This window comes from Megalops cyprinoides, chromosome 7, assembly GCF_013368585.1.
Source record: "Megalops cyprinoides isolate fMegCyp1 chromosome 7, fMegCyp1.pri, whole genome shotgun sequence".
NCBI lineage: Eukaryota > Metazoa > Chordata > Actinopteri > Elopiformes > Megalopidae > Megalops > Megalops cyprinoides.
The window spans coordinates 20,298,011-20,322,203 of NC_050589.1; the positions used below are offsets into that span (position 1 = coordinate 20,298,011).

At 41.0% G+C, this 24,193-nt stretch overlaps 2 protein-coding genes across 4 annotated transcripts; both read right to left on the reverse strand.

Annotated features, from left to right (window-relative positions):
• Nucleotides 1–1,204: 1,204 nt before the first annotated feature.
• Nucleotides 1,205–11,743, reverse strand: kif3b (kinesin family member 3B). 2 transcript variants are annotated; one of them, XM_036533710.1, is made up of 9 exons: nucleotides 11,667–11,743; nucleotides 7,209–8,715; nucleotides 6,806–6,907; nucleotides 6,314–6,436; nucleotides 6,013–6,131; nucleotides 5,624–5,740; nucleotides 4,753–4,858; nucleotides 3,705–3,913; nucleotides 1,205–2,689 (listed from the first exon to the last, which is right to left on the reverse strand). In XM_036533710.1, the coding sequence occupies exons 2-9, from the start codon at nucleotides 8,634–8,636 to the stop codon at nucleotides 2,584–2,586; spliced, it is 2,310 nt and encodes a 769-aa protein (XP_036389603.1). In that variant the 5' UTR covers nucleotides 8,637–8,715; nucleotides 11,667–11,743; the 3' UTR covers nucleotides 1,205–2,583. The 2 variants fall into 2 exon arrangements, with proteins under 2 accessions (XP_036389603.1, XP_036389602.1); XM_036533709.1 differs by having other exon boundaries at nucleotides 1,205–2,692.
• Nucleotides 11,744–15,404: 3,661 nt separating this feature from the next.
• On the reverse strand, nucleotides 15,405–23,865 carry pofut1 (protein O-fucosyltransferase 1). 2 transcript variants are annotated; one of them, XM_036534081.1, is made up of 7 exons: nucleotides 23,780–23,865; nucleotides 19,482–19,603; nucleotides 18,741–18,923; nucleotides 17,957–18,069; nucleotides 17,166–17,358; nucleotides 16,337–16,579; nucleotides 15,405–15,839 (listed from the first exon to the last, which is right to left on the reverse strand). In XM_036534081.1, the coding sequence occupies exons 2-7, from the start codon at nucleotides 19,548–19,550 to the stop codon at nucleotides 15,642–15,644; spliced, it is 999 nt and encodes a 332-aa protein (XP_036389974.1). In that variant the 5' UTR covers nucleotides 19,551–19,603; nucleotides 23,780–23,865; the 3' UTR covers nucleotides 15,405–15,641. The 2 variants fall into 2 exon arrangements, with proteins under 2 accessions (XP_036389974.1, XP_036389973.1); XM_036534080.1 differs by lacking the exon at nucleotides 23,780–23,865 and adding an exon at nucleotides 19,908–20,052.
• Between the last annotated feature and the right edge of the window lie 328 nt (nucleotides 23,866–24,193).

The following is a 24,193-nucleotide window of genomic DNA, read 5'->3' on the forward strand; positions in this document are numbered from 1 at the left end:
CTAAAAGATTACCCCTACTCTCTAACTCAACATTTGCTTCATATAAGTGTCTGAGTCTTAAGCTGCTAAAATAACATCTATCCAAATATTAAGACTATACCCTCTTTATGTGAACCTTTCTAAATTGATTATGAAATCTCAGACTGCCTCAAACTGTTGATCACAATTATGCATTTAAAGCCCAGTGTTTTGTCTTGATAAATATACAAAAATAATCCTGATAACGTTATTCAGATATTTTGCTTTCTTTTTATTAAAGAACTAAAGGGTAAAAAGACATCAAGGAGATTTCAGCATTCCCAGCCACAGCCAAACACTGTGGACCATGGATATATTCTTAATGTGACTAACACAATACTACACACAAGCGCACACACATAGACACACAGACACACGCACGCACGCACGCACACACGCACACATGCACAGGATTCTTAAATGTCCTATCACAAACCATGGAACCTGGGTTCAGTGGATATGACTAACTGGGAAAAATGTTACAGTAGCATTTGGAAATCAAACTTGTTCACATTTTGGTTACTTGTTTTTAGTATTACATTTCATAACTTTGTCAAATCATGCCATAAAAAGTGTTCTCTATAAATGGGTGTGATTCAGGTCTGTCATTTCACACTGGATACACATTTTATTTACTAATTAATGTTGCTATCATTTTTGCTAAATTATGCCAGCATTTTCCTTCTTTCTTTCCAGATATTCTGAATCACATTTAGCAAGTAAGCTCACACACAACACACATCCACATATAGACACCCACACATTCTAACTGACGGATTTCACTAGTGAAGTATTAAGATAGCGTTCACAACCTTCCCTGTTAGGTCAGCTCAAGTCAGATATTGTATAACAGTTAATTCAAGCATTTCAGTACCATCCTAAAAACATCTGGTACAGTTTGTAAAATGTAAAGCTATCTGAAATAAAAAAGAATGTTACATCTTGTGAGAATTTATAAAATATGGACATTTCAGAAATGCAAAATATACAGACAGTATTTTTACATACCATTAAATTATATAAATTCCAAATAAAAACCATATGGTCTGTTTCAGAAAAACAAAAAACTAAATTAAAAAGTACACGTGCCTGTATAAAAGACAAAGTCAAAAAAATAATAAGTTTGAACCTATTAAACTTTCATTCTAGAATTGTAATTCTTTTATTTTTTTAAATACAACCGCAAAAATGAATGCAGGATTATCTATCCGTATTATCTTATATACATCTATAGAGTTATGTTACTTGGAGAATATTACCATACAATAGCAGCAAGCAGTGGCACTACCCTATAGGGTAAGAGAAGAGCGTGGAGGCAGTATTCAGAAAACTGCAGCAGTGACAGTGTGTACTAGTAAAGGCTGAAGAAAATAGAAGGAAATGGATGACTTTTAAAACAATTCTGTTCTGGTGTCGAGGGACAGCTAAAACAGACATACTAGTCAGTCAATAGACGTGAGGAGTGCTGGATCACATCACTAAAATGGATTCTTCTTTTTTATGTCTTGTCACCTCAACTGAGTGGTCAGGTGCACTATTATGTTATTATGTGTTATTTTCAGTTACTTGATGCATCAGCTTGATGCGTTTGTGTTATTTTGCCCCACATTTCCTTCATAGGTACTTTAGCCATCTTGAATCCATAGCTCTAGGAGGCACAACACAACACATACAAAAAACATACATAATAAACTTCAGTTCATTCTACAGACTTGAAAATAGTGGGTTGTAACTGACAAATAGCTCAATATACATCCACTTGCCTTTAAAAAAAGGGGTGCGAAAGAGTTTAATGAATTTCCTGATGAGAGTGCTCTATAAACCCCTGAGGGAAAATATTCTTTAGATATGCCATAAAAAAATCAAGCATGCACAGCCACACGTCCACACGTATGTGCGCAGCTGACGTGTCAAAGTGGAAAGTGCCTATAGCCATGCTGTCTCACTTAGCTAATCACTGCTATTCTGAACACTGCCCCTTCGTTCCTCAGGGGGAGAAACTTCCTTCAGCATTCTAGGAAAACACAAGTGAGGGAGGAGATACACAATTCAACAGAGCTATAGCTCTGCTCGGAATGAGACCATTTTCTTTTCTACGCAAACAACAACACAACCTGTGGCAACAGTGGGATAGGGGCAAAAAAGTGCTGATGGGTAGGTGACATGTGAATTGCTGTGCTGTAGATTTCACAAGGCCTCCATCTCCAGTATGAGACATTAGGAATGGAAAGTTGGATTTTTTTCTTTGCATTGTAATACAATCATATTCAATGCTCTACATGTATACAATGTGGTCCTTTGAACCTTGTGTATGAGGAGGGTAAAATAAATTACATACAATAGATGAGAGGATGACACAGAGAAAGAGGTGGTTCCATTTGCATTGGGAGAATTAACTACACGGTGTCTTAACTGAGAGAGGTCGTACCACTTTGACTCCTCCCTCTCTGTCCAGCAGTGCCAAACCCCCACTCCCCTCCCCACCCACCCAGTCACCCACCCAGGCATTCAGCCACCCATGACTAAGTCCAAAGAGGGACCCGAAGAAAGCAAAGCGCCATCGGGTCACTTGGGGACGAGCCCACGGGATTGTGGGTAGAGGGGGTGTCCTGAGCTGGAGGGACTCGTTGCGGAGGTTGGGGTGCTCACCTTTTTTCCTGTCTTCGGCCGGCTGCTGGATCGAAAGAAAGCAAAAGCATTTCTGTTGAATGTGCTGAATGCATCTGCGGACTACTCATTCTACCATTTGCCACCCAAGAGAAAGAGATGTCTCATCCTCAAAGATATTAGAGCATGCATCTCAACGATGACCTGAGACAAACTCATAACCCAATCTCTGGGTCCTGTCTAAAGCATAGAATTTTTGATATGTATATATTTGTATATATGATATGTACACATTTGAGATTTCAAGTTTTAATATACAGTATTACATAATATGCTTGATTAAAATGGACCATTAATAAATCAGATTTGAAACTGTACTATTGAACTCCACACAAATGGTATTTTTCGTATTACAATCAGTGAACGGCAGTTTGGCCTTTTACAATGTGGTACTGCTTTTTGCAGACTATGATGAAGTGAGGAAGCTTTCAGGATTCTCCAACAGTTGAGAGCTGATATAATTTTTGCATTATACACTGTGAAGTTTCCAACTGTTCAGCGAGCTGGGCGATTGGCAGAGGGCCAGTTTGTCCAGTTTTGTCCTGTTGTTTTATTTCACGATTTCGCTTTATAATTTCCAAACAAACACACACAGGGGAGGTCTCTTTCCATCGATGTGGACACTGCACCTGCCAGCTGCACTGGCAAAAGTCTGCAGAGGTGTGAGAGAGACCACATGCTAGAGGAATCATGCCTGTCAATGAGTCATGCTTTTTTTGACTGAATCGCACTGGAGTAATTTTTGCCTTGTTTTTGTTTTCTACACATGCACATCCCTAGCTACAACAATAAACATCAGAAAGGTGTATGGAATATATTATTCTCTGATAAAGAGTTTTTTTTTTTTAATCATGGTGGGATTTATACCCACAATGCCTTGGTGACAAGTCCAACATCGTCAACGCCATTTAACCCTGCTGCCACTTTTTAGCACCGTTTTATAGCGCAATCCGTGCTAAACTATATCAGGATGATTGACGATAGCATTTTAACATGAACTGTGCCATGAGGCTTCTCACCTGGACTTTGGCTTTTTGGTGGCACTCAGACTGGCGCCTGGTGGGGTGGGGAGGCTGCTGTGGAAGTTAGAGGCGTCCACCTGGATCTCGTCCTCGTCCCGCAGGGCGTCCTCCAGCGCAGCGGCCACCTTCGGTGCTATAACAGGCTCCTCATACTCCTTGGTAGTCCTCGTGGGCAGGTCCAGCTCCAGCAACAGGATATTCTCAGCCTGGGAGGGAGAGTGAAGGAGAGAAGGGAGACAAATCGTAACATCATTACCGCCAGCGACAGGGGGTGTAAATAAGGAGAGCCATGGGGGAGGAGGAGGGAACAGAAATGCAACCAGAAAGGAGGGGTGGGACCTGATAAAAAGATGGGAAAAGAGGGACAGTAACTGTATCATCATCAGGGCACAAGAGGGAGGGAAGAGGACCAGAGTGGTAACAGCCAGGAGGACTAAAACCGGTATTAGAAGTGTGTTACAGAGCAACATTACCACAGTACCAAAACTTGTTTGCCTGCCTGGTTTGACCTTGTATTACGCAATATTTCACTATGTGATAAAATGAAAACGCTTCAGAATATGGCATTTAATGAAAGTGGACCAAATCTTACATCAATACTGAACTGGATTAGAATTTTTAAAAAGGAAATTGTGGAAAACCACATAAGAGGCTCTCAGTCAATCTCCCAGAGTAGACCCATGCGTTATTCATATTCATGCATTCACTTCCCTTATTCTGACAAACTATCAGGCAGATCTCTTTCCAAAATTTTGAAAAAAAAATGTGAAAAACAGGTCTCTAGCGTTATTGTTTTTACTATAATATTATAGGAACAACTTCATTGTTCCACCAGTTCAGCAGTCTGAGCATTGACCAGTTAAATATCAGAGTAAGCCTTCAGAAGTGGTGTCTGCTGCCTCCCTGCTTGCCACTGTGCAGTACTGGCATGTGTTGATGTAAAGACCACATAGTGTCACCTGGTTTCACAGCACAAACTGGAGTACTTTCTGAACCTGTATGTCAGGGCAGTGTTCAGCAGAGTGAATGGGGGACAAAGGCATACCCTGTATCTCACATCTGGCCGCATCATCATGGTGTTACGGGCATGCTGGCTCAGGGGCCGCTTGTAGCCTACAGCAGACACAGGCCGAGTCATCATCTGCTGGTTACTGCGGAAGGGAGACGGCCAGAGAAGGAAGGAGAGAGACAGACAGACGCATCAGATCTGCAACAGCTAAGATCCACTAATCTTCAAGGTTGCTACCTTCAGTTGACTTTGGAGGCAGTGGGGGGGACAGGGAATTCATCTTAACCACACATTCCCCAAATGACTCAGGAAAAAGTCACAAAGACACCACAGAAAAGCAGTAACACTGAACTGAGTCACACATGAGATGCATGATTTGGTCCTAAATCAGGACTAACCAACATCTGTGCGTTCCCCTCAAGCATATCTGGAAATGGAATCTGAGATAAGCGTTGGGTTGGATGGTGTCCAAGCAGTCAAATGATAAATGCTAGTCAGTAAATAATGGATGAGTCTAAAATATTCCTAGGTTTAATTCTGAAATACATGCATTTGCTTTTTATCCAGGTTTAAAATGAATATTGAATGACTGAATATATTTAAAGATAATTGATTAGCAAAGTTACTACACATATTGCACCGTGCACCATGTTAAACATTCATATAGTCAGAAACATGCATGTTTCTGAATGCTCAATCACTAAAGTGAAAGACAATTTTAAAAATAATGCACTTAAAGAGAACTGTGGTGAAAACATGAGCATTTCTGATGGGCAAAAAATCATTTCTGATTTGTTTCTGCTCATAAGAAACAAATCGTCTTAGAGGGACGCAATTCTTTTAAGCGGCGTGCACTGTAATATCAATCCGACATGGTGACGAGACAAGGGGCAGGATCAAGCCTTACTCCTCAATGCGGGTGATGGGCCGCAGCTTCCAGTGGTCATCCTCCTCATCGAAGTATGCCCGGTTTCCGATTTTGTTTTTCTCCTCCATGGGAATGAAGTTCTCAATGATAAGGTGCCTGAACAACAAAGATGGCAGTTACATGCCAGCGGTAGAGACATTTCCCTGTTGTGTGGGGGGAGGGAGGGAGGAGAGAATGGAGAAAGGGGATGTCATAAAAGCGCCTTGCTGAATCCAACTAGTGCTCAGAGGACACAGTAATGCTTCGGACAGACGTCGTCTAGGTCTAGAAAGCACGGGAGGGAGAGAGCAGGAGCAGCAGTCTGGATCATTAGACAGAATAATGAACAGGGAGGGGGGGATGATGGAGGGGGTGATTGGTCTCCGTACTTGAGCTTCAGTTCCCGGGTCAGCTCATTCTGCGTCTGCTCCAGCTCCTGCCGCTCCTTGATGTGATCCTCCTGGACATCGTGGATCTCTGCCTTCACAGCCTGCAGCTTAGCAAATAGCTGGTGGGTGGGAAGAGAGACAAAACAGCACCAATAAAGAGTTACTGACCAGAGTGAAAGCCAGGCATCTATCCGCAGATGTGTACGATTAATCAGGAAAAAACTCCCCACTGTGACACCTGCTCTCAGTTCCAACTGTGAACACAAGCAGCAATCTGGCTGGCATAGACCCAAACACTCACCTTTTTCAGCTTTTTGGTCTTGATGTCCACTTCCTGCTGTAGGGAGCTATAGGTCTCCTTTAACTCCAGTGTCTCCTCATCCCGTGAATCCATTTGCTGCTGCATCTCTCGCTCCCTGCGTTTCTGTGCAGATAATATGCACCATGTTATGATCACATATGGTGAGGGTAGAGGAGACACATGGGAACAGAGCAGAGGCTTATCAGTAAGTGGTTGTTACAGCTGACACTAAGAAGCAGAAATGATGGGGGGTGTAACAGACAGATATGTTCTCAAAGGAGTCAAAGTCTCAAAGGAAAGGCTCGAATTCAAAATTCTCCCAAAAACTGTTTTCAGATGATCATGAAAATAAGGTACAACAGGAGCAAAATCCACATGTCATCTCCACATCTTCAAATCTATGCACAGCACAGGGTGCTGGGTGAAAACCCAGGAGTAAAAAGGTCTCTCTGCACTCATTTCTCCCCTGTGCTTCCCATCAGTCTATTTTACCTGTTCAGCAATTTCTTGTCGTTTCTGCTCCAGTATCTTCTGTTGCTCATTGGTGTGATCGACAATATTTTTCCCCCCAACGAGCAGCTTGCTCTCCATGGCCTGAGAAACGATAAATAGGAGAGGAGTGAAAACAAATTGAAGGCGATAAACACGGAGAGAAAACATTAACAAGCAGATCGATGCACACATTAAATCTGAAGAAGCGAACATCTCAGATTTCATCACAGTAATACACATTTCAAGATCTATCTGCACAGTCAGCAGTCACTGGATTACACAGTCGACCAGCTACAAAGAATACGAAGCATTTCAGAACTTGTAAATATGAGAACATACACTAACATGAAAAGGGAAATAATAAAATTGCAAGATGACGCCTAGCTGAAAAAGAGCCTTTTACCTTGACTTTAGCAGCCAGCATCTCCCCTGCTTCCCGCTCCCTCTTAAGGTCATCCATCTTCTTCTCCTTCTCTCTCAGCAGTTTCAGCTTCTCCTCTGCTACCAGGCTGTGATCCTCCATGATGGCCTTCCTCTCCTTCTCAAGCTTCTCCTGCTGCTCCCGCCAGTAGTCAGACTCGTCCTTCTCGTCTCCCTCCGCTGCTCCATCCACATCATCGTCCTCCTCATCATCCTCTTCATCTCCGTCCTCCAGGTCGTCGCCACCTTCCCCTGGCCTCCGCCTCCTCCTCTTCCTCCTCCTCCTCTTCCCCGAGCGTTTCTCCAGCTGCTCCTTCAGGCGGGCGATCTCCTCCTGGAATTCCCGCAGGAGCGCGTCTTTGGGATCCTCGTTGATACGGGGTTTGTTCTTGATGTTCTTGGCGCGATTGGAGTACCGCAGTGTCGTTAAGGTCTCCTCTACATTGTAAGACGCCGGGCCTATGTTGGCCACCATGACAGTCCTGGCATTACCACCTAAGGAGTCCTGTAGGAGTCGGGTGAGCTTAGAGTCACGGTAGGGGATGTGGGTGCTCTTACCATCGACTAGCGCCGAGATGACATTGCCCAGAGCTGAGAGGGAGAGGTTAATCTTGGTGGCCTCCTTCAGTCGGTCCCCCTGGGCACCAGTCTTCGTCTGTCTCTCGCTACCCGCCAGGTCCACCAGGTTAAGCTTGCCGACCCGGATGTGGTTCTCCCCATCCAGGCCCAGCTCGCTGCACTCGATAGTAATGACGAAGATGGCGTGGGAGCGGGAGCTGTGCTCATTCATGTTGGTGGCTCCGACTGACCGGTTTTGGTTCCCCACGTTCATGACATGCTCGATCTCCTTGACACTCTTGGTGACAAAGGAGGACAGGTCCTTCACATAAACGCCTGTGTCGGGCCTCTCCTTTAGTTCCAGCCGCCTGGTCTGATCCTTGGACAGCAGGTCTCTGATCTCCTCCTGGTAGATCTCCAGGTATGAGGCTCTCACCAGGTACTGCTGGTTCTGGGAACGTGATATGTGCGTGAATATGTGCTCAAAGGAGTTGGGAATTACTCCCCTCCGCTCCGGATCGTTGCGCACACCTTCCATGGTGTAGGTCTTTCCGGTGCCTGTCTGGCCATATGCGAAAATAGTGCCATTGAACCCCAGAAGCACAGAGTCCACCAGCGGCCTGAAGGTTTCATCGTAGAGCTCTACCTGTTTGGAGTTCCAGTCGTAGACTGAGTCGAATGTGAATACCTTCGGGTGCTCGTGGGCTGAACCCTTGGGGTTCCTCACGGCCACCTGCCCCAGCTTCACATCCACTGACACCACCCTCTCAAAGTTTGCCGCCTTCTCTTTTTCATTCATCGGTCGGCAGCGCACCACCACCTTCACCGACTCCGAACTTTTGCTCTTTGACATTATGATGGTTTCACAGTGCTTCTCACGGTTTTCTTTGCTATGTTCCTATGCACGATAACCTTTGTACTGGTATCAAGACCTGAAGAGAAACAAACCATTAACACTAAATGTAAGTCTGCTAAATTATTTCAATGACAAAATATGATGATTTGCCCTACAATCACATCATTGAACTAAATTTTAGCTAGTGTTATGGAGACGGACCTGACAGGGCTCTTGCTCTTAAAATGAAAAGTTGTAGGAAATGTCTGATACATGCAATTTCTGAAATTACAACTACAGCAGATTAGGCTGTGTTTTGTATAGCTCAAAGACACACGACAGACAAAACCAGGAACGAAAATGTAGGCTCTATGCCTGGACATCTGTTAGCTTTCCAAATCCTGCTACAAGAAGAATGAGACCAAATGCATCTACAACAAACAGATGAAAGGCAACAGTATTTAGTCAATGCTTTGCAAAGACAAATGCAACTCTGTGATTCTGATGTCTTTGCCTTCCTAAATCAATTAATGACTGGCAATAAAAATCTTGTGAATGTTTTATAACAATCCATGCTCTCCACGTTAAAAGTAATATTTAATATTTTAAGTAATTATCTTCTACTTTCAGCACATCTAGCTGGCTTTTCTGATTGATTGAATACATTTTAGGGTTTGGATAAGGTTTTTAATGAATCAAAATGAGTCAAAATGTTAATAGAAAGGATGAATGTTAATGATAAAGCAAAGATTCAAAGGAGCAAGATATTGCTGGAAATTATACTGTGGTAGGGTTTTATGCATCGTTACAGGCAAAAAAAAAAAAAAACCTGGATTTCACCAAACTGGCATTTGACAAATAATTCTTGAGAAAAACAACTTAATCTACATGTATACATGCATACTTCCATTAACTTCAGAAGTATGATGATGTCAAAATGTCACAAAAGCATGCTTAGCTGTGCAGCCGTGTGGCGTAGAGGTGAGGAGCAGGGCTTGTAACCGAATGGTTTCTGGTGCAATTCGACTGTACTGTACTTGTACGACTTAAAGGGGGCAGAAAAAGTCTTATGGAACTAAAAGGCAACCATCAACCACCAACCTGACGCACTACATACAACATCTGGGGTGTCTCTGCATCTAGAACCAAACTGCCAAACATATAAAAGCAACGGAGCCCGTCTGTGTTGTTGCGGAAGGAAAAAAGAAATTTGCCGAATATTAACTAATACTTCAAAATCATACTATGATAATGTTCGAACGTAGATAGCTACGATAATAAATTTGCTTTACCAGTATCTTTAGCGTTTGTTATAGTCTGGAATACAGTAACATAGCTCATCGAACAATTTAAACTGTATTCAGATAGCTACTTTAGCTTGACTTAGGCTGAGCGTTACATCAGCTCTTTCCCAACGTCAGCCATTAAGCAGAGATTTTGGCTTGCTTGCAACTATGGTAACAATGCATTTTAGATGCTTGGAAATTCAACTGGAATACAAAAGTGGAGCAAAGTCAGTCTCGCCGACCTATCTAAGGAACATCTTATCCTGTTATTTTATTTACACAAAATCCACATTTATCCAAATTCTGTGCAGCTAGCTAGTTAGCATGTCCTAGCATCTAGCCACAATTAGTGATCTGCAAATAAAAAAACTGTCTAACGTTAGCCAATAAGCAAGCTATCGTTAGTTGTCCCAACCTAACCAAATACGACACGGAACTAACGCTACCTCTCCTAGGTAATGGGTCTGCTGCTAAAAGGTTTCGTTTATCTCAATCTGAAAAGCTCTACAATCGGCTAATTAAATGCTTAAATACTGTACTTATGTATTTAACGTTAGTTAGATATGTAGCTACTATATGAAAACCAGTGACATCACGGTCACGTTGTACGTTAGCTTCCCAGCTAGCTAGCTAACCTGGCTGCGTCTTGAATGGTACTCCACTGCCCTGGACACACACTTTACCCTACCAAGATTGAACCATGTTCGCTATTTTGCCATAATTTCCTGGGAACGGTTGGCGACTGCGAATAACTAATGACACAGATCGGAAGTGAATGCTCCACAGCTAGCTCAGTTTCTAGATCCAGAATTACTGCCAGATAGCTAGCCACCTAACGTCAGCGTCCCTTTTCTAGTTTGCAAGGCACGATTTGTGAAACCCCCACTCCCAACTCAATCAGAATTCTGGCCACTTCCTTTAACGCCAACACCACATCGGTAACCGTAAGAGGTTAATTAAAAAATGCAAGGCAAATAGCTAACTAGCAAGGAAAACTACATAAGCATGCAATGAATTCTACACCAGGGCACCTTAGCAAACGTTAACTAGCCAACTACTCTTCAGTCGCCGCTATGTAGCTGGCTAGCAATTCAAGACTGCAAACGTTAAGCCTGTCTACAATGAGATGGCAATCGTCACTGACCGTAAGCTAATATAATTAGCATTTCGGCAACGCAAGTAGCCGGCTAAGTTAAATAGTTTTTTGGTGGTTGGCCGTTTTATTGGTTAGCTAAGACAGTTCAGTTGATTTTACGGAAGAATAGTCTCCTCTCCATCAATCTTGGTTGGTTATTTAAGTGACCAGCTTGCTTGTGCTTGCTTATTCGTCAACTAAAACAACGCGTAATCTGTTTATCTTACTAACAAATGCATTACAGTGAAAATCATCATTCTATTTTGGTATCTAGCTGGGAACATAAACACAAATAGCTACTAGCCGCCTGTTTAGTAAGCATAACCGGCTGCCACAAAGACTGCAGATCGGGAGACATAAAGAATTGGGATGGTACCTTGCCGCCGCAACCTTGTATGAGCGGCCTAGCAACGGCAAAACAATTCCGTCCCAGGAAAGAAAAATAGTACTAGGAGGTAACGTTAGGTTGCAGGCTAGCTGGCTAATTTGACACCCGACCCTTGTCTGTTAGGTAACTCGAAAATCTTACAACCACAGAACAGCTTGAACGAAATAAGCTCTCTCCAAAATCATGTCAAGAATATAAAAATGTGAGTGGAAAATAAATAACAGTTTATGAATCCGTACCTAGTATCAGCAACATAACCGTCCTGCCCCGTCGTCAGCCATTACTGCACTGTTGGGCTGCATTCCCTACTGCACTGTATCCCGGATGGAATGGATAGGCAAGCTCGCTAGCTGGCTGGCTAATTCCCTTGGGGAGGGAACATTAAACTAGCGAAAAGTCCGGAACCGATATTGCACGGTAGCTGCTGTGTAATCAATCAATGCAGACGAGTAAATTTGTCCAATACTCATACCTAATAGCCCGCCGTACTAACCAAAATTTCGGCCATAGTTCCATTACGTTTCCAAAAATAACGTCGGCTTTATGAATGCGAATAGAAACGGGATGTGTATTCAGGACATCAATTGACAGAACTAAGTTTAGTCTACGGTGACGTTAGCTAGCAAGACATATGATCTTTATATAACAAAATGAGTTCACTCATAGCTAACTAAACACAAGTGTAAATACGGGGGAAAGGCTTGTGGGTACTCAATCACAATGGAAAAATGGCAATACAAAAATAGGCATATTTACCGTCTGTGAATGGATCTAGAGAGGATGTACACCCTTTCAAAATTTATTGTTTTTATTGCCTTGAGGCCTGAAATGAAAACCCATGAAATATTTTTTCACTTTCATTTAGATATTGTAACCCACAACTTCAAAGTAAAAATACAAGATTTATGAAAATTTATTTAAAATAGAAAAACTAAAATACCTTTGTTCTGTTATGTAAGTTTGTACACCCTTTATAATGGGAGTTGTAATTGTGCTCAGCTATTCACCATCCAAATCATGCCCAAAGCTGCTTGATTTCACCTATGACTAAGTGAAGTGATTCTGATTAGTTCAGGATAAAAAATCAGCTGCTCCAGTTGCCTCAGCAGGTTTCTTTCTTTCTTAGTGCACACTAGAGTGTAAAGAAACTGTGGGCAACAAAAAGCACCCACAACATCTCCAGGATTGAATTGTTGAAAGGTACAGATCAGGAGAGGGTTCTAAAGGATGTCAAAGGCCTTAAATATATAACACAATTCAATAAAAACCATAATCAAGAAATGGCTTACATATGGCACCATCAGGACCTTGCTTATATTAGGCCATCCCTCCAAGCTGGATGGATGAACGTGCAAGGAGGAAACTCATCAGGGACCAAGGCTACCAAGAAGCAAATAGCAACATTAAAAGAGCTGCAAGACTTCATGGCAAAGAATGGCCACCATATGTGCAACAATATCATGTGTTGTCCACAATTCTGAGCTGTGGGGTAAGGGTAGCAAGATGGAAGCCACTTCTCACAAAGAACAATTAGTCTCATCTGAATTATGAAAAAGGTCTTGTGGTTTGACAACACTCAGGTAAAACTTTTTGCCCTTAATTCCAAACGTGTTTAGCACAAAGCCAACACAGCCCATCAGCCTAAGAACACAGTCCATACTCTCAAGCATGGTGGTGGCAACATCATGCTATAGGACTGTTTCTCTTCAGCAGGGAAGGCAGCACTGGTGAGGGCAGAGGGGAAAATGAATAGTGCAAAATACACAAAGATTTTAAAGAAAAACCTGCTAACCTAAAAAAAAAAAAAAAAAAAAAAAAAAAAACTTAGGATGAGGAAGACTTTCACCTTTCAGCATGACAATGACCCAAAGCACACAGCCAAATCCATAGCAGAACAGCCAAAAAAAGGATCAATGTCCTGAATGGCCTGAACCCCACTGAAAAATTTTGGACTGACCTGAAGAGAGCTGTTTGTAAGTGGTCCACCTGCAATTTAAGTGAACTCAGACTCTACTACAAGGAAGAATGGGGAAAAATGCAAAATCTAGACATGAGAAATTGATAGACTTATCCAAACAGACTCACTGCAGGTATCAAAGCAAAATGTGCTTCCACCAAGTATTAATTTAAGGGTGGGCATTTTTAATAATTTTTCAAAAAACAGAGACATTTGATTTTCACTTTGATATTGTTGGCTACAATGTGTAAACAAAGCTAAAAAAGTCTGCCTTCACATGTCTTGATTTCAGTCTTTAATACACCAAAAACAAAACATTTTGAAAGGGTGTGTATATCTTCTAGATCAATTGCATTTGTATGTCTACATCAGAAGGGTCTGACAAAAATAGCTATTAATGCTGTTCAGACATTTACTGGGAAAATCCCTAGGATGCAACTGCATCAATACATAGCACAAAACATCATGATTTGACATTATGAGTATGTCAGAAATATCAAGGGATACCTTGGGTCCTCTGAATCACATGCAGAATTACTAATATAATTCAATATCTAACTGGAGCTAGAAACTAATCCAAACTTTGGATAGACCTCAACAAACCAAGCAGTCAGCCCTTAGGGACTACTTAGTCTACTTAACCACGTACTTTCCCTGGGTTTGTTTTACTAAATACCTAGCTAACTGTCAGCATTGCTCTTGAATCATCATTCAATACAAGCTGATTTTGGCTAAGTCCAACCTGTCTCACATGGAGCTCTCATTTAAAAACCAAAAATATGCTGGCAACTGGGTCTTCACTACTTCTAGGTATCATGTTGCATTTGTTAACCTGAGCATAGCATGGCTGTAAATATTACAGGGGTTCCATCAGCAAAATGTCAAGCAATGTTTTGCAACAGTACTAATGGAGGATACTACATATTGTCAAGCATGTTTACAATACCTCTGGATTTTTCCTCCTTTCAGTGTCTCTGTGAAATGTTACTAAGAAGTTTGCCTGGTTAACCCAGGAAGTTTACAATAATTACAGTTAAATGGAGGTAAATGGTAATGTAAGGTAAATGAAGAGGGTTGGGGACAAGAAGTGTGGTTACATTTCAGTCTTCAAACTTGGTCTCAGAACTTCTTTCTTTTTGTAAGTATGAGTACAGTAGTGATGGTTACCAAAATGTTGTTCTTCTAGGACATCACCTCTACTCACAAACCGTATTACATCCCATATGCTGAAATCATAACAAAATAATCAATAAGAAAAAACACTGGACTTTTTTTCCCCAAATAAACTGAAAAGAAAGAAAAACAAAAAACAAGTGTATTCCAGACTAGATGGAACCCGTCTTTAACCTGTGGAATTTCTTCTGGTGAAGGTAAAGGTTGCAAAGACTTCCTGCACAGGAATTCCAGCAAACAGCCAGTTCAGTAATTCTTCACCAAAACTCCAGTCAGCCAGTAACAGGGAGAATGTGAAGTGAGACTGACAGGACCACCCCTATAATTAGTATCTTCCAGGATTGGTTACTGTGTCTGTACTTGTGTCAATTTCCAACTCCTGGAAAAAAGAAGGGCCCTGCTCCCCTGGTTCCCTTTGCTGAATGTTGTATACAGGAAGGGAGAGGGGGGCTTCTAAAAGTCACAGCACATGATCAGGCAGCATTACAGAGGGGCAGTGGGGCTTATGGAAGTGACCTGAGCTCCCTTCACTGTGGCTGGTATGCAAATTGCAATATATAGCCATGGCTGTATTGTGGAAAGAGGAGACCCCCATGACGCTGGCTGCTTTGCGTAAGCCAGCTTTGCGTAACCATACACAGTGCTTACATATTGAAATGCTTTGCACATCAATATAGTGCCTTTGACATGAAGTGTGCATGTTTTTGTGTGTATATGTATATATATATATATATATATATATATATATATATATATATATATATACACACACACACAATATATATATATATATATATATATATATACATAAAATTATACATACACACCCATAACCCAGGCTGTGTCTTTAAAAGGTCAACAGCATATGACATCCATAGGAGATTTAAATATGCATGGAATAAAAAAAAAACACTAAAAATGTGATTGTGCTCCCTTTTTTAAACCTATCCTATCCCAGTGCTACTCCCGAGACCAATCTACAGTTATTCTAGCCGTTGTAAACAGATACTCTAGCCTCATTAAACAGATTGACCAGTGTCTCTTTCCAGCCATTCTTACAGCTCAAAACTCCTTAATGAGACCTTTAAAGTTCGTCTTTATTCCTTCCAGGGTAGTCCATGCCAAAGAAGGACGAGGGTCGTCCATGGACATCACGGTCCCTCTTGACAAAAGCAGAGAAGGAGGAGGCGCAGTTTCCAATGAAGTGGTCCGACTGACCCAGAATGTACAAGTCAACTTGAGCTGTGTCTGGCTGTAGGCTTACCACCTTCACCTGTGCAGACTGGGAGAGAAGACAAGATGATTTTGCGGTTTTCACTGTCCAAATAAGGGTATGCATTACAATGCATTACATATGACTGCATTCCAAACCGCACATTCTCAATCCTTTCAGATCTTTGATTACCCCTAAGAAAGTCATGTGAGGTTCTCACTTTCAGGTTGCTGATCTGGTCAGCAGCAGATGAGGGAAAAGGGAGGAAAACACTGATCTGAAGTCATTTTAGCTAAATTAAGCCATTACCAGAAAATCCACATTTCAATAAATATTTTTAGAATTTACTAGCTGTTTAGCTGAAAAGAAACAACCTCAAAATGATCTCTAGGGATGTTTTAATACTATGACAGCAGCAAGGCCAATTAATTAAGTGTAAATTAAGAAACGGCACAAGACAGTCCACAATCAACCCTTGTGAAACAAAATACCTGAAAAATATGAATGTGTCAGGCACTATGATTTCAATTGTATACAGAAAACTAGAACAGGCAAAATCAGCTCACTTTGCCCTTGAAGAGCTTCTGGATTTCATCTCTGTAGGTCTGAGAGTCAGTGGCAATGTAGACAGAGCGGGCACTGGTCTTCTTGACCCATAGCTTGATTGCACGCTGGATTTCGGCCAGGTCTGGCAGGCACATGGTCATTGTGAGGGGCAGGGCATTCTGCCGGTTGTAGCCCACACACTGTGGGGATGACATGAAGTGAGGCCCCGCCTCTCCATTCTGCAGCAGCTTACAAGCATTTTGCTGATGGGACAAGGACAGCAGAAATTTATTAGGACAGAAGCTAGCAAAGCTGAAGACTGTTTTGCATATTGCTGGTAATAAAAGAAAGTGCTAAAAAGCTGTAAAAATGCAGCCATTTGCTGACCACAGTTCAGCTGTGGTTCAGCTTGGTCTACTTTGTGAGATACAAGACTCCTGTACATCAGCACCTATCGTATAAGCTCACCCTGTATGAGTTGCACAGGTGGAAATGTTGATATATGAGAAGGGAAGTTACTGCTGGTAAAAATAAAGCATGAAATAAGATATAATAGTTAAAGCCAAAATAAGACACAGTAATTCTAATCTTTTGTCTCCAAGTGTTGAAGTGTCAGAATTTCTTCCATTCCTCTACCCTCCAGTCAAAATTTGAGCAGGTCATTTCTTCCTGATTGCCATTTCCATGCACTAAAATTAGACATTGTCACACTCTAGTAAATCAATCCCACCATGCGTGAATTTGGCCTTTGACCAAGCTCTCTGCCCAACCCCGAAACAGAGTCCTCTTTTCGCCAGCTTGCCTGTCTGACTTTTCTACCCCACACATGCAGGCTCATTCCTAGCTCACCCAGTCCGAACCGATCCGCAGGTGTACGCCCACATAAGGCCTGGTCAGTAGAGCCTGGATGTGTCCTTCCCCCTGCTGCACCATCTTGTCTGCCCACACCACGTACTGCTGCAGACCAACGTGCTCTTCCAGCACAGGGAACTGGGCTGGGGCTCCTGGCAGAGCCAGGACAGGGTGCTCTGCGGGGGGGAACCTGGGAGCAGAGGAGAGGGGGAGATCAAGAACATGATCAGAATATGATCCAGGGAAAGGGTTTGGCTGGACCTACCAAGCATTTCTCAATCATTCTCAAATGCTGAACTAAATATTTCCCCTTAATATAAGAATTCATACAAGGGTTGCCTGTTTCCTGCGTGCCTGGTGCTCCTAACAAAGACTATCTACATTACTCACATTTATTGCCACAAAATTTATGAATTTCATGCAGGATACAGTGCAACACAGTCAGCTCAGTAGAGCTGGACCATGACATCATCAAGCACAGGGACATGGGCTGGATTTCCAGGGCTTTCAAGGCCTCTTTCTGATGTGCAGCCCAAGGAAATTGAGCTTTCCCACAGGAAGGCTGGAGAAATGTTAAGCCAAATATGAAGACGAGCCAATACTTTCCCACATTTTTTTCTGAGGTAGAAAATGTGATGATATACACAGTTCACAGCTGTATATGTGACCATATATAGCTGTTCCAAGGCACGTAACAATGAAGAGTGCTCTCAAAATGGAAAAACCCCCAAATTATAACACAAGCCAGAGGACATTACTGGCCTTCTCATCACATCAAAAACACTTACTTCTTCATCCAGTGTGGCTGATAGTACGTGTGGAAAGATATGCCCCCAAACAGCACAGACTTGTCAAACTCCACAGCAAACTGGTCCCAGAATGGGCCAAAAGGATTTCCTTCCTGACAATAAGAGTGCACTTTCATTAACCACTGCAAATGGGATATGAGCCTGGATACAGAGGTGTCATGTCACCTACTAGCTGAACTCACGATGCATTTTAGGCATTGTCAAGTATATGTTGCATGTTGAAAGGCAACAGAGCAGGACAGTGAACAGGAAAAATAAATTAGTTCATATGCTATCTTGTGTAAAGTGTCTCGTCCATATCAAATGAAAATACCAGAATTTACCAATTCATCATTCAAAATTACAATTTACTTAAAAGTTACAGAAAATCAAGTAACTGCACTGCAGTTTCAACACATCTAAAACACACAGGTTCAACACATCTAAAGCAACATATCTTGAACCGACTGGGTGAAAATGCAGTTATATCAAAATCCCTTCAGATAGCAGTCTATTTCTACTATATTTTCCCTAGATTTGTAGCTGATCACATATTCCATGTTATACAAAGATCCTACCATTAAAATAGCACACAAACAGCAAGACACAACATTGCAAAGTTTTAAGATACAAATAAATCATCACTAATGGTCACTGCCATCAAAATCTTCTGTCCATTTATTACATGATACTCATCCTGATGATTAACATTGTTGCTACTGTTGCTAAGGTAGTTGCGGGTCCTGTCCATCCATGTTGGGCTACAAGTCCTTGTGTCACTAACCTTCATTGGACAAGTCTTCCGGTCAGCACTTCGCTGGGCAGCTGCCTCAAAGCAGTACGCTATCCTGTTGCCTGGGGGCCAGTGAGTTGGGGCCAGCTGGTCCATGAAGTCCTCCAGACTCACCACCCGGTGGTAACGAGCCAATTCCTCCAACTGAAAGAACTCCCTGTAGGGAACATGCATCTGTATATGGGGAGAAAATGCACTATGACAAATGCACATGACAATTTTCAAATACAGTATGGTGAAGTGACATTCCTCATGGCACCATCCTAGAGTATGAGCTTGAATGAGACAGAGAGGAGGGGCTGTATGAGAGAGCATAAACAGCCCCTATGAGTGTAGTGAACAGCTCAGCAGTTATGGACCAAATATATGTTTGCATTTATACATACATAATACATATATCACCAGGATTAATCTAAATCAAGTGCATTAGATATTAAGTTTTTTTTTAACGTTTTAAAAATGATTTAGAGAACTGATCTAATAACAGCACAACACACTACAGGTATGTGCATGTTCACACAATTTGTGCCAGATTGAAATGCAGATAAAGCTTTCTGAAGGAATTAGAAACTAATGTACTGCAGCTGATTCTTGGAAAAATTGTGAAATTCAAGATAAGTCAGACTATGTCACTCTGAATTCTGTCACCTGCACGTTAACTGGGTTACACTCTCACCAGGCTTTAGGAGGTATAAAGTTTAATGTTGTTACTGTAAATAGTGCTGTGCTTACATTTGTGTAGGGGGGCGCGTGGTGTCGGTAAACGATCCAGGGGGGAACTGCCAGTGTTCGATTCAGCATTTTTGCAAAGGCTAATGAACCCAAGAAGTGGTCTGCTTGATTCCCAAACCGACCTAAGAAATGAAAGAAAACTGAAATACGGCAGCTGGACAGCCTGAACACGCCATGACAATTAACTTTTGATACAATACGCAAACTTACAATAGGCACGTAAAAGTAGCCACTATCTAAACTGCAAACCAACCAAATTAGACCAATTACTACGATAAAATTCCTGATAGCTAGCTATACAGGCGAATATTTAAAAAGATTCGATAATTGTGAATTTCTGGCTAATTCTACAGCGAAATACAATGTGCGCCGAACTGTGCCATATATGACACGGTATCACAACAAATAAAGAAGTAGCAATGTTACCCATGCAAGGACAATAGAGTATGTATCCATTTTCATCCCATGCCAACTTTGCCGCGTCACAAAATAGTGATGAAGACGCGAGCATCACATGTAACCAAATAAATGAGAAAAGTTTCAAGACCATTGTTTTCGCCGCCATTGCTGCTCCTCCAACAGCCCAGAATGCATTGAGCGCGACTCAATACGTTAACTCATGCTATGCCGGAAAGAAGTGCACAAAGTCCGCTTCAGTGACACAGTGTGCACAATAGAATGTGACGCAAACACACACACACACACAGAGTTTTCAGGGAGAAAATGAGAAAGCAGCGGTGTACTATATTTAGTCGGCGTGAAAAATCTGCTGTACAATCACTATAACCGCTTATTTTAGTAATTAGCTCAAACTCCTAAATAAGAAATACATTTAAACGAATTGTTAGCTATTTGGTAGACTGCTAGCTATTCTTGTAGTGATTAGTGAAATGTACAAATTATTGCATCAAATATTTTATCCAAACTGTTAATATTCTGCATATGCCTCCTCTTTTACCATTGTTTGTTTGCGAGTTTTTCAGCTACCAATATTCTGAAATTGAGTATGATAAGCTGGTAACACATCAATAACTAAATCACTAATAACGACGTTCACCTATGGATGTCGCATGTTTAACATTTGATGCAACTTCAGTAACGTTTAAATGATCACATTTTTGCATCCGAGTTGTAAAATTCTAGAACTGTATGGGGGATGGGAAGATAATTCAATTTGTTGTTTCAGAACAGGACTCGCACACTGTGCAATCAATTTTGATGAAACACTAATTGCAAGCTAAAGAAAGTTGTTTCTTTTTAGTCTTTAAAAAAACTATTCTTTGCACAGAAGTGATTCATTTGGAGGCATTAATTGCTCCGAATTGATGTCATATGTTCGAACCATGCCACTACAGTGAGACTGAAAAAAAGAAATGATGTTGTGTCGTAGAATGCATGCACACAACTCAACGTGTGAGTGGGACCTTTACCGTTTTATATTCAACCGCAATTAATTGATTCATTTAGTTTTATGCCTGTGTAAAATGTTTTATAATGAGCTGCTGAAATGTATACCCCAGGAACATCTGATTAAACATATTTTGTTTGAACGTATCTGAACATTGTTTTATTTAGCTAAGACAAATCAAGAATAAGACCATACAGTATATGCAATGATGAGCTACGTAAAAACAAATTTACACTGGCAATATGGCCTGTTAGGAACATCCAACGAAGGAAGTACTGTATAAAGTAAATATCAATATATTGCTATAACAAAAATATACAACAAAATAGTTTAATGTGGATATAACTTTACATTATAGTGAAATATCTATGTTTGGATACACTGATAGGATTATAGTTGAAAAAAGAATAAAATATAAAGTAGCCTGTTTAGTTTTCTTTCTTTCTTTTTTTTGAGCTCAGATAAAGATCATGAATGTTATTTCAATGAGGGCAGCTAAATTAAACTATACTAACACTCAACCCCAAGCTCTGTTATTAAATCCTTCATTAAAAGGAACATGTGTGAGCAATGTGTCCTTCTTTTTCATCACAGGGCCTGTCTGTGGCTTCCTTTTCTGCTTTATTTTCACACACAGAACCCTGGGTGCTGAGGGGTTGTGGAGCTACACTTTTCCACTGGGATAGTACCAGCACAGCAGCAGTGCTGGAAGTGGATATAGTTGAGCATATGGGTGGATTCCAAACACAGACAAGATTGCATATTATCATCTGTGTGGGGGAAAAGGAGGAAAAGACATTCTTCACAGCTCTAATTTAGTCTAACACATGGATATGGGCACTTCTGTGACCAGCTTTCCTCTATGGCTTCCCCAATAACTGACACACACATACACTCACCAGTGCACACTGCATCTATGTACAGCTATAATGCCTAGCTCTGTGTGGAGTAGGAGCGTGCAGTAATTGTTAGGAAACTGTTCCTGACCATGTTGACTACTGAACAGTGCTAGAAGAACTGTTGATTTCAAATGTGAATAATTTATATTGAAAGCAAAACAGATTAATAAAATCTATTTATATACATTTTATGCAAAGTGGATGTTGAAATTAATCAGAAAGTGAGGTTGATCTTTAATGTAATTATAACATGCTTTGTCCACAAGTAATTAGTAATCTGCTGATTTTAGATACTTTTTTTTTTTTTACTTTCACAAAGATATTTTATTTATCACTTTCAAGCTCAGAACATTGTGAGACCTTCCTAAAAATGCAGTGCTTTCTTTTGTGAATTTGTAACTTAAGGACAATACATATTACTGTCAGATTGGATTTATACTGACATGCATGTGTGCATGTGTGTGCATGCTTATGTATATTTGTGTTATGGTTACTGGAAGATTACTTCAGTATATCAGTGCTGTGATTGTCTGTGGTGCCTTGTTTCAGATAATTGGGTGAAAATAGCTTAATTAGAATTCATTACAGTAATTATCAATGTACTATAATGTGAATGTACTGAGGTTGATCAGAGACTCAAATGGAAAGAAGAATATATGAACAGAAGCCAAAGCAATGAGTAATTGTTGTTTCACAACAGAGAGCATACGTAAAAGAACAGAAGATTGACCCCCACTACACTCAGCACTAACTGGAAGCAGACTCATGAAAACATACATTACCCCAGTAGGTAGACCCAACCCCCGACCAGGTTATTATTTTTTTTTCTCTCCTGCTTTGCTTCCCTGTGATCAAGCACACTCAGCTACTACCAGATGGAATACTTTACAAAGTACAATAGATCCTGCTGGAATGGGGTCTGCCAGTTCCTGGTCAATTGCTACCAGGTTTTGGAGTTAACTGGCTATTTCTTTTACCACTTTTGAGAGGAAACAGTTCCAGTCTCACCTGCTCAAGAATCCATTCATTAAATTCACCTACCAACTGATTTTGTTTTTGTTTTTTTTCATTTTCCCTCTGTTTCTGTCTTTTGCTGTTCCCTGCCTCCTATTCTTCTTTTAATCACACTTAGAGATGACAATGGTGGCATGTTATTGGCTAAAGAGAGAAAGAGTGCTTGAAAAAGGAATCTTCAAAGGGTGGGAGGAGGGGATTTAAAGACAATTGTAATATTGTCATACAGTGAGTGAGAGAGGTCAGGTCAGAGGGTTACACCTGTTTTTGTGAGAACAATTTATGTGTGTAAAAAAGCCTTCACACATGCACATAGCCCCAACCCCCACCACGTACTGCCATATACACATGTACCACTACACACGTTCACACATAAACAACAATAAGGAAGCACCCAGCAACATCAAACTGTGAAAAGTGCAGATGATTTCATTTACATCTGTCTGCACTGTTATATCATATTAGGTATTCACCTCCCAATAATCTGACAGTTTCTTTCTGGAAATTTAATAAACCTGGCAATATATACAGCAAACAAGGTTTACCAAGGTCAGTATAAAGTAGACATGGATCTCATTTTCATGTTGCAGCCAATGATAAAAGTCAGATTTAAAGTGGAAGCTTTTTGTCTGTCTGAAACTGGCAAAATTTAAATGGATCCTACATTATGTGCTTGGTTATGTTGATGAGAAAAGAAACCAAAAAAATGTTTCATGAATGACACAATCTAATCAAATATGAAACATAATGTACAAGGTTGCTGTCATGTGGTTTGGCTTTTTGTAACATGTTTTTGTTTGTTGCAGTTTTTTTTTCTTTTCCTTCTTTTTCTAAGTATACTCTATTAATGTTCTTTGTAAAAATATGCTCTAATAACTATGTGAAAAAAGTCTTTACGTTATAAGTCTCTCTCCCCTTCTATTTCTCTGTGATTGTACAATTTTCCTCCACTTGTGGAGAAATTACAATTAACTTACGTAAGACTCTTTCTTCCCTGTGCCTTCTCTTCCCCTTTGATTAGGGTCTCAGATCTCAGCAGAGGGAAGGAAGCAGCAGCAGCAGATACCCGTCACTGCTGTGCACCTGCTGCCACACTAAGTGAACCAACCTCCAGGATCCACCAAGCCAGGCAGTGAGCAGGACCATGCTGTGCGGCACAATCTGTGTAACACTGGAACACAAAAATAACAATCTATGTAGAAAAAAACGTTAACATTTCCATTACTTTGTGGGCAAAATTTATCACATTATATGATTAGACATGTAATCAACAAGGCTAATTCGACATAATGCCTGCTAAAAATAGAATTGTATAACAGGTAGTAATATTATGCAATGGGATATTAGCCCGGTTTACATGTATAAATGTTTAAACAGCAGTAGATGCAGAG